The 10,742-nt window shown below is 37.7% G+C and overlaps 2 protein-coding genes across 7 annotated transcripts in view; both read left to right on the plus strand.

Moving 5' to 3' along the window:
- BNIP2 (BCL2 interacting protein 2) overlaps nt 1–5,604 on the plus strand; it is a 25,934-nt gene extending 20,330 nt beyond the window's left edge. For all 4 annotated transcript variants that reach the window (XM_047075031.1, XM_047075032.1, XM_047075033.1 and 1 more), the window contains one exon: nt 921–5,604. In XM_047075031.1, the coding sequence (XP_046930987.1) occupies nt 921–972 (52 nt within the window). In that variant the 3' untranslated portion in view covers nt 973–5,604. The remainder of the gene's footprint in view (nt 1–920) is intronic.
- Nucleotides 4,620–10,742, plus strand: part of GTF2A2 (general transcription factor IIA subunit 2) — a 24,280-nt gene continuing 18,157 nt past the window's right edge. The window contains exon 1 of one of the 3 annotated variants that reach the window (XM_047075037.1): nt 4,620–4,708. The gene's annotated coding sequence lies outside the window, so the exon portion shown is untranslated. Of the gene's footprint in view, nt 4,709–6,517; nt 6,661–7,515; nt 7,560–10,742 lie in introns of those variants that run through there. The other 2 variants (XM_047075035.1, XM_047075036.1) reach the window with 2 other exon arrangements.

Below are 10,742 nucleotides of genomic sequence, written 5' to 3' on the forward strand. Positions count from 1 at the left end.
TTTGGTACCAGCATATTAGAAAAAAAAAATGTTTTTAAATGTTGTTAATCTGGCTTTACCACAGACCAAGACTTTTCGGGCTCATTTACTAATGTTCAGGTAATCCTAGTAATGAGTGGTGATGATCATAGTAATGTAAACATAGTAATGAAAAGTATCTTTGTATATCAAATTGTTTTAAACTCCCCTCCATCAGTAATTCCAACTAGTACAAATATAATAGACTATGGTACATTATCTTCTTTAAAGGGTTGTTTATAATTGTGTGGTAATTACATAATTCTAATCTTCACTTGCCTAAATTTTGATATGATCTCTGTGCGACACACTACTAATTGAGGCAGATTTTTAACCACCTCTGGATATTTCTGATTATTAAATTCGATGGCTTCTTACTATCAGAGTAAGTGAAAGGCATTTATATTCTAAGTGTACTAGTAAATTTTAGACGATAATTCTGATTTCTATAAATGTGCATTTTTATCACTGAATTTAAAAACATTGATCAATTGGTGGGATTGGTATCATTTTAATATTTCTGTTAACAAAATCATTTTTGAGGGAGTTTTTCCTGCCACTTTCTCATCACTTACATCCCTGCCCCAGCCATGCTATGGCTCCAAGATTTTAATATACTTGTTATAGTTTGAACTTTTAGTAAAGTTTATGGGCATTTGTACATAAAGTATATTATAGTCTTTGAGGAAACAACAGTCACATTTCTTGCCAGTGTCCTCTTGTCTTTAAAAATTACCTTTCATGGTTGGGGAAATGTCTGGTAACCTTTTTACTATGTCTGCTTCTTTGCAAAGCTTTGTTTTTAACAGAATAATATTCTGTGCTAAAAGTAGTCACAATTTTTAAAAGAAAACTGTTCACTTGCTAGTGTCTTATTATCTATATTGTTTTTCATTAACCAGAGTTGATCAAGAGCTTAATGGAAAACAGGATGAACCGAAAAGTGAACAGTAAGTTTGGCATCTAGTCCAGACAAGACTGAAGAATGTGCTGATGAAGCAGTGCTCTTTTTTGCATTTATAATGCATTTATTGGCCCTGATTTTTATGTAACCTGTTACAAAATTGACTTGATTCTTCCTTAATGGACTTTTGTATAAGGGACTGTTCACTGCTGTATTGGTTTGCAAATCTCTTGAATTTAGCTCTTTATTAGCTAATTATATTGTACTCATTTTATATTTTATATTGCTAAATAGCAGAGAACCACACTTTATATAAAGCAGTTTTTGCGTTTGTTTGTTGAATGATACATCTTCTTCAGTAAAATATTTATATGCCTAAATGGTAAAGGAAAGAGATAATATATATTTTTATGTTTCTGAGCAATATTTTTTAATGTATACCTGTCTTGTGGAAGAATGTGCAGGTAAATGAGATCATGATTTGTAAAGTGCATGTTCGAATTTCTGTTTTTGTAGATGGTTAGATACATTTCCTGGGTAACTTACAGAGTAAAGTTGCTCATAAGATGAGGGACAGTTAAACTGGTTCTCATGAACACCCAAAGGTCATGTTCATAATCTAAGTAGATGTATACTATCCTAGGCTTTTTTCTCATTTAATAAATACCGTTTAATTCAGAAGCGCAAATACAAATGTATTGCACACTGTTTCCTTTTTAAACTTTAAAGACAAGTCAAAAAGCCATTTTTAGAACTAAACTTCAGAGGCTAAGAATTGGGATTTGTAATATATGTATATATGGGACATTTTATCTTCTGGCCCAAAGTCAGAACTTTATTATAAAAATTTTAGATTTGTTCACTAATGTGAAATAAGCTGTGTGTCCAGGGTATCACTCTCCAGAATTTGTGAGTGCAGTGTAGTATTCAGAGAATGTGATGAGTTCTTCACTGTCACTATTTTTCTGTAGAAAATAGGGCTGCTTTTTTAACTGCTCTCAATGTGGGCACTTTACCAAAATACTTTATCAGTTATTTAAACTTGATAGTAAGTGTTTGACCTAGTCAGATATTGTGTGTATTCACATTTTCTTTTGAATCATGTTGACAGTACTGTAAAACTAAGTTATTTTGTAAGTCTTAGAGCATCACTGCATTATGCTGTTTTGGATGACACATTTATATTAACTTTTTGTTTAATTTGGTAAGTACCTTGACACTATATTAAAATACATTGTCCTTAGGTGCTCGCACAGAACTTAATTGCCCGCAGAATCATCCTAAAACAGTAGGTTGGTCTAATAATAGTGTCATACATTTGTGTGACTCATTTGGAAAACTTGGTATCCTCCAAATTTGAGGGTACTGCCACACTCTGGGCCTTCCTGTGAGGCAATTTATTAAAGAGTGTCCTAGAGTAGCAAAATTGGAGCAAAGGAGGGCTAAGCTTTTAGGCTTTATTCTGTCAGACTGAACATACATGTGGCTTTCACCATTGCCATTTTTAATATAAAGTTTGTATTACAAAGAGAATTTTCCTTTACTTTTTGTCCTTCTCAGTTATAAACTTGACATGCTAAACCTAAGTCTAATCCTGGAGGATTCCCAGGATGAGATGTTCCTCAGCAGCCTTCTGACTTAACTTGGATCCAGCAGCTGTAGGCAGATCCTAAACTAACGTCATTCTGGCAAGTAAAGCCAAAACCATTACTGCTTGCTCAAACCTTAGAAACGGCTTGTGTTGAAAAAGCAAACTAACAATAACAACTTAGCCATTCCTTCTGAATTTAACCATATGAGAATTATGGATAAACGATTGTGGAATTTAATTGTGATTAGGGTATGTATTTGTAGAGCTCTTAAGTAGTCTTTCCTCTATAAAAGTCTTTATCCTGCTCACAGTTTGCTGAGCTTTTTAAATAGGTGGTTTTCCTCCACATTAACAGTTTTTCAGTTTCAACAGTTTATTGTGTTTGTTCACTTTTGCTTTTGCAAGCATTGTTCCTAACTACAGATACAGCTTGTTGCAAAAGTGGTGCATTTTCTTAAATATTTTTTGAAGTACAACTAGCCCGTCATCCATTAGAACATTAAAATTCAGAGGGAACAGTGTTAACACTTGGGATATAACGAAAGGGATGTGCCGTGAATCGCTAGAGTAAAACACACCTGCTCTAACCTGCACCTTAATGGAATCTGGTATAGAGATGTGCCCCATAATAAATGTCTCATAACCCTAAGGCTTAAGATCATAACTGGTAGGTTGGAGGAGAAGCATTTACTAACTTTGTTGTTAATTGTTTGTCTTTGTGTGACATTTCCCCCATATCATTCAATTTTAATTTTCCATTACTGATTGAAGTGAAAGTACATATAATTGTAGTATTTCATGTTTCTCCTAAGGTCATGGATCTAACTTAACTGGTTTAATTTGATTTTTGTCAGTATATTTTGTTGTACTTGGGCTCTGAATGCCTCTTAGTCAAAAGTTTCTTGTATAAAGTAATTTGGTTGTGTTCTGCTGGATCATATTCCTAGGTAGCACCAAGGAAAGATGGTATATTGACCTCACAGTTTAAGCTTAATAGCCTTTACCTTGGGCGGAGCTTGATGCTGGAATATGATTCTAGGTAAGCCCTAGCAGGGCAGTTTGAAAGGAAAATAACAAAACAAGGAAGGAAGAGAAAACTATAAAGGGGTTCTCTCAGATGTCACTGAATGTGTCTGTAAAGGGAAATAGTGTGTGTGGCAGCTCTTGGCACCATGCAGTAGGCTTTCTTGCATCCAACAGGAAAACCTGCAGGCTTCACACGGAACATGTGAGTAAGAAGACTGGAAGTGAAGGAGGCAAAGACGGGTAACACCTATAATCAGAATTTATATTTTCCTCTGCTTTGTCTCTTCATACAGAAACAAGTTGGAACAGAGAGGGTCAGCAGTAACAGTGCTCAGATTAAAGTTTAGGACTAGGTTATTTTTTATGTTTTCTAAGATTGGTAAACGTTAATGTAGTCTTTGAAAGTGGACATCGCTACTTAGTAACTTGCAGTGAGTACTGAAATTTGCTGATTGACGAGTATATGTCAGTAGCTAGAATTTGTTTGACTGCAATTTCAGAATTTAAAAAGGTAAGGGATCTGCTTTTTGATAGAGACTTCTTGTAGAGGACTATATAGCACCACTATTTGGCGGTTTTTATGTGAGTGCTCAGGGAATCTCGAAGTGTTTGATTTAGTGCGGAAGTGGCTTTTTTAGATTTCTTCAGTTGACAGGTAAATTAGCATTAGGATATTATCGGATAGAACGGGCCAGTTTCCTGATGAGATTGGTAAAGGTATATATAAGGTGACAGTTGCTTTGTCCTCCTTTTCCCCATGTTATATATGGAAAATTAGTAACGTTGCTCAATCAGAAGGGAGAAGATAGGCTGAAAATAGATTTGCTAATCCGTCCCATCTTGTTTTCATGCTTATTTTTTTCCCATCCTATTTAGATATTTGAGAACCGGATCACAAACCTCAAAAGAAAGGAATAGAGGAGTTAATGTGCTTATTAATTAGACCACCTGTTCCGTTAGAGTTTATCTTGTCGCAGGGACCAGGAATTGGAGGAGTTGAGTTGCTGGGAGAAAGCATTACGAATTTACATTCACATGAGAAGGTCAGCTGGTAAGGGCAGTGGAGACCATCTATGCAGTGTTCTAATAGTACTGAAGAATTACCTGGGGAGCCTTTCACTCCCTCTTCCGCCACCCAAGATTCTGAATGAATTAGAGTTAGATCTGAGGTGAGTCCCTGTAACGTAACTTTCCTTCAAAGTTCTAAATAGTACTTGAAAATAAGATAATGTGTTAATAAACACCAGGAGTGACTCTAAAATTTGAACAGAACTGTTAATTTTGTTTCAACTATGTATGCTAGATCTACTTAATTTCTTATGTTTTGAGATTTACTTTAAAAACTCTATGAAAAGTTCACATAAAGCACTTAAACACGTAATGAAAATCAAAGGTTTAATGCTTTCAGATTGATAAAGAACAATATTAAACTGTTTGCCTCGGATAGCTGTCTGAGTCTTATGTGACCTTATATAAGAGGTTAAAACATTTACATTTTGAAATCTGTGTGTTTTCACAATCAGTATGGCTAAGGAGGAACTTGGAAAATAATACTACTCTGCTGCTCCACTGCACTTTTTGTATACAGACTTTTTAAGCTATGCCCCTTAAACTGTTCATTTACATAAACCTAACTAGTAAATATTGGAGGTGTTCAGGGCTACTGTCTTGCACAGCCGATTGGACACTGTTCACGTGGAACACAATTTAGAGTTAGTCACCTACACACTTTGATACGAATTCCAAAAATTCAAATATTTTTCTTAATGTAAGTTCATGTTGTTGCCATGTAGACACAATGTGCTGTGATCGTTTCACTATTCAAAATATGTTGCCTAGGCTGGTGCTGTCATCTTACAGTGTGAGAAATTTAGTTCTGATGTCTGTGTGTGGAAGATGTTGATGTGATCCCTGTAAGAAAGGAAAGACTTGGTTTTGATTTACTAAGGAGATGTAATATTTTATTTTTCTCTGACTTATTAGGAATACAATAACTTGTGTCCTGATTTGTTGCACATGATACTTTTGCAACGTTAATGAATTTAAATAAATTAATTGTAAAGTTTGTTTTTGACTCATTTTTATCACATATTTTGTCTTACGTTACGTTACTAAATTGTTACACTGAGTTTTTATCTTGTAAGCCTTTCAGTAGTTACAGAACTTTTGTTTCTCTTTATGTAGTCTGGGCACTACTTGCTATTCTTCAAAGGGGTGAAGTGTTCATCCTGCTTTCATTTTAAACATTGTTGAAACTATCAAACTTTGTATCTCATAGTTTAGAATCATTTTGGTAGTGGGGAATCCAACAATAAAATCAGTTCAATAAGTGGCTGAAAACATGGCTTAAATGAGAATGTTTAGCTAACAAAACTGCTCAGAGATTCCATTTGATAGCACTTGTTTATGTATTTACTCCTTAATCACTGTTCACCTACTTAATGGCAAACAGCTGTACACATCATGCTGCCTTTAGTCCACTTAGGATATGCCCTTTGGGTTTATGTAAACTCAATATATATTGCAGTATTTGTCTTGCATTAGGTACAAATTTTAAATACAAGTTCTCCCACATTAAAATTCTTCAGAACTCAACAAGAGCTTGTTGGGCTAACTGAATTGCAGCCGTATTTTGAATCATAAAGTGATACCTGCTCTAATCTTTTCAGAATTGGTCTTCAATTTAGTATTACAGGATCTTCAACAGTATTACCCTGAACACACTTCAGGCATAAAATGTGACTGCCCTAACATTCCTAATTGTGTATCTAACAGTGGATAAGCTTATTATGAACGATTTGGTAAACCTGGTGAATTACTCAAAAAGGAAGCTCGTCCACCGGTCTAGGGCTTGAAAGCTGCCGGCCCCACGCCCTTCCTCCCTCCACACCACACCCTCCCGTGGCAAGGCTTGAGTGGCGTGTGGGAGGAGGGGCTGGGCGGGGCCTCCCGGCCCACCCGCGTGCTGTCACTTCCAGGTTCGGCGAGCACTTCCGGGTCGTCGGCGCAGCTCTGCGCTTCTGCGACGGCCGAAGAGGTGGTCGGGTAGTAGGTGCTTCCTGCTGGGCTGCTGGCTGCTCCGCTTCTGTCCGCTCCGCGGCGGGAAGCGCCTTCCCCACAGGTACTGGGTGAGCTGCACCCGCGCTCCTTGCCGTCCCCCAGAGGTGGGGTTGCGGTCGGCTGGGTCTTCGAGGGCGGCGCGGAGGGCAGGGGCCCGGGGTGGGCCCGTTACTGACTTCGCTGCCGGGATGGCCAGGCGACCGGTACCCGCGAAGGAAAAGTGCGGGAGTCGGCGGGAGGAGGTTGCGCCCTGCGGCGGGAGGTTTGTGGTCCACAGGGCGCCAGCTGAACGGTCCTGGGGGAGGTCTTCAGCCCAGCACCTTATTGTTAGCCAGGTGAATGTCTTTACGCATCCCGAGTTGTTGTGTTGTTTCGTTTTGTTTTTGCCGAATATCAGAGGAGCGCATTCCGTAAGTGTCTCATTCCTGGGCTGCTTCGCTTATTTGAAATCTGCCTTAAAGTTCAAGCGGGCTCCCACAGGGTAACGAATTTAAACTGGATGATTTGATCAGGAAGGACGAGGACTACTGAGTTAGTTCCGAATGTGGAGCCCTTCTAATTAATTTTCTAAATTGCGAAGTGAAGGAGCACGAAATGGATGTGAGGGATACCAGATCTAACAGATTTGAACATTTCACAAGGGATTTTTAAGAATCTAAAATAAAGTAACTAACAAATGTTTAAATAACTTAAAGCTATTTTTTTTAAATTAGTATCTATTGAGGTATAATTGCCACGTAACATTAGTTTCAGGTTAATTAGTGTTTTCCTTTCCTTCAGACAGATACTAGAAGCGGAATTTCTGGATCATTTGGTAGTTCTATTTTTAATCTTTTGCAGAACTTCCATGCTGTTTTCCATAGTGGCTGCAGCAGTTTGCATTCCTGCCAACAGTGCACAAGGGTCCCGTTTTCTCTACTTTCTCGCCAACACTTATTTCTTGTCTCCTTGAGAATTGAGGTGTGTAAGGTGATATTTCATGGTGGTTTGGATTTGCATTAGCCTGATGATTAGTGGTATTGAGCATCTGTTCATGTGTTTGTTGATCATCTGTAGGGGTTCTTTAGAAAAATGTTCAGATATTTTGCCCATTTTTTAATCAGGTTGTGTGTTTGCTGTTGTATGAATTCTTTTTTATGACTTGCAAATAGTTTCTCCTATTCAGTACGTTGCTTTTTGTTTCTGTTTTTTATGTATATATTTATATATTATCCCTTCAAACCTCTTTACTTTTTTGGGTGTATGCATTGTGCTCAACATTCCAGTTCACTTGTCCTCTGACTTTAAAATGTAACTCTTGGGGCGCCTGGGTGGCGCAGTCGGTTAAGCGTCCGACTTCAGCCAGGTCACCATCTTGCGGTCCGTGAGTTCGAGCCCCGCATCGGGCTCTGGGCTGATGGCTCAGAGCCTGGAGCCTGCTTCCGATTCTGTGTCTCCCTCTCTCTCTGCCCCTCCCCCATTCATGCTCTGTCTCTCTCTGTCCCAAAAATAAATAAATGTTGAAAAAAAAATTTTTTTTTTAAATAAATAAAATGTAACTCTTATGTATGTATTTAGCATATATATAAACATGTAGAAGTCAATCTTTTGTTTGATTCAAACTTTCAGTGTCTGTTTTCCATTGACTCCCTCTCTACCATATCCCACCCCCTCAACTACCAATCTGTTCTCTGAAACTAGGCGCTTGGGTTTTTTTCCTTTTTTGGTTTTAGATTCCACCTGTATCCGATATCATACGGTGTTTGCCTTTCTCTGTCTCACTTCACTTAATGATGATGCCCATGATGGGGCACCTGGGTGGCTCAGTCAGTTGAGCATCTGACTTGATTTCGGCTCAGGTCATGATCTCATGGTTCGTGGGACTGAGCCGCGTGTCAGGCTGTGCACTGACAGCACAGAGTCTCTACCCCCCCTCCTCTGACCCTCCCTCGCTCTCTCTAGCTCTCAAAATAAATAAAATGGTAATGCCCTTGAGGTCTATCCCTGCTGTAATTGGCAAGATTTCATTCTTTTTATGGCTGAATAATATTCCGTTGTAATATATTCACCATGATGCCTTTATCCATTCATCCATTGATGGACACCTAGGTTGCTCTGATAGCTTGGCTATTGTAAGTAATGTTGCAGTGAACATGGAGTGCATATATCTTTTCAAGATAGTGTTTTCATTTGGGGGGGGATAAATACCCAGAAGTGGAATTGCTGTATCCTATGGTAGTTAATATTTGTAACTTTCTGAAGAACTTCCATACTGTTTTCCATAGTGGCTGCACCAATTTACATTCCCCCCAATAGTGCAAGAGAGTTCCCTTTTCTCCGTCGTCACCAATACTTGTTATTTCTTGTCTTCCTGATAGTGGCCGTTCTAACAGGCATGAGGTCATATCTCATTGTGGTTTTAATTTGCATTTTCCTGATGATTAGTGATGTTGAGCTTCTTTTTGTGTGTCGGCCATTTATTTGTATGTCTCATTTAGAAAAATGTCTGTTCATGGGACGCCTGAGTGAGTCAGTCGGTTAGGCGTCTGACTCTTGATTTCAGCTCAGGTCATGATCTCACAGTTTGTAAGATGGAGCCGCAGGCTGGGCTCTGCGCTGACAGTGTGGAGCTTGCTTGTGAATCTTTCTCCCTCTCTTTCTGCCCTTCCCCTGCTTGCACAAAATAAATAAACATTAAAAACATTTAAAAAAAAGAAAAATGTCTTTTCAGATCTTCTGCCAATTTTTAAATTGGGTTGTTATTTTGCTGTTCGTTGTATGAATTCTTTATATAATTTGGATATTAATTTCTTATCAGATAGATGATTTGCAGATATTTTCTCCCACTCAGTAGGTTGCCTGTTTATTTTGTTGACACTTTCCTTTGCTGTACAGAAACTTTTTAGTATGATGTAATCCTACTTATATATTTTTGCTTTTTGTGATTTTGCTTCTGGTGTCCAGTTTAAAATATCATAGCACCAGTGTCAAGGAACTTAACTGTAGCCTGTGTTTTCTTCTAGGAGTTTTACAGTTTCGGGTCTTACATTCAAGTCTTTCATCTGCTTTGAGTTGATTATTGTGGGTATAGTGTGTAAATTAGTGGTCCATTTTCATTCTTTTACATGTGTTTGTGCAGTCTTCTCAACATCATTTTTTGAAGATACTTCCCTTTCCCCATTATTCTTGGCTTCTTTACTATAAATTCATTGAATATGTATGCCTGAGTTCATTTCTCGGCTGTTATGTTCTGTTGATATATGTGATTACCGTGGCTTTGTAATATTGTGTAAAATCTGGGAGTGTGATTCCTCCAGCTTTGGTCTTCACTCTCAAGATTGCTTTGGCTGTTTGGGGGTTTGGGGGTTCCATACAAATTTTAGGATTGTTGTGTGTCTTTGAAAAATGCCATTGGAATTTTGATAAGGATTGCATTGAATCTGTAAATTGCTTTGGGTAGTAAGGAAGGACATATTAATAATATTGCTTCTTCTACTCCATGAGCATGGAATGTCTTTCCCTTTATTTGTGCCTTTTTTCAATTTATCTCACTGAATAAACTGAATAATGTCTTGTAGTTTTCAACATATAGGTCTTTTACCCTCTTAGTTAAATTTGTTCCTAGGTATTTTGTTCCTTTTGATGCAATTGCAAATATGATAGTTTTCTTTATTTCTCTAATAGTTATTAGTGTATAGAAACTCAGATTTTTGTGTATTGATTTTGTATCCTGTGACTTTACTCAGTTTGTTAATTTATTCTGACAGTTTTTGATGGAGTCTTTAGTGTTTTCTGTATATAACATGTTGTCTACAAATAGTGATAGTTTTACTTTTTCCTTCTCAATTTGGATGCTTTTTGTTTCTGTATCTTGCCTAATTGCTCTGGAAGGACTTGTAGTATTTTGTCACATATAATAGGACAAGAGTCGTGTCTTGTTCATGATCTTAGAGGAAAAGACTTTCTTTTTAAAAAAAAAATTCTTTTTTTTTTTTTTTACTTCTTTTTTAATGTTTATTCATTTATTGAAATAGAGACAGAGCACAAGTCGGGGAGGGGCAGAGAGAGATAGAGATACAGAATCCTAAGCAGGCTCCAGACACGGGACTGGAACTCATGAACCCTGAGATCATGACCTGAGCTGAAGTCGAATGCTCAACGTAC

This window comes from Lynx rufus, unplaced genomic scaffold (genome assembly GCF_022079265.1).
Source record: "Lynx rufus isolate CCGP_SWC_20201006 ecotype Redwood Valley unplaced genomic scaffold, mLynRuf1.p SCAF_13, whole genome shotgun sequence".
Lineage (NCBI taxonomy): Eukaryota > Metazoa > Chordata > Mammalia > Carnivora > Felidae > Lynx > Lynx rufus.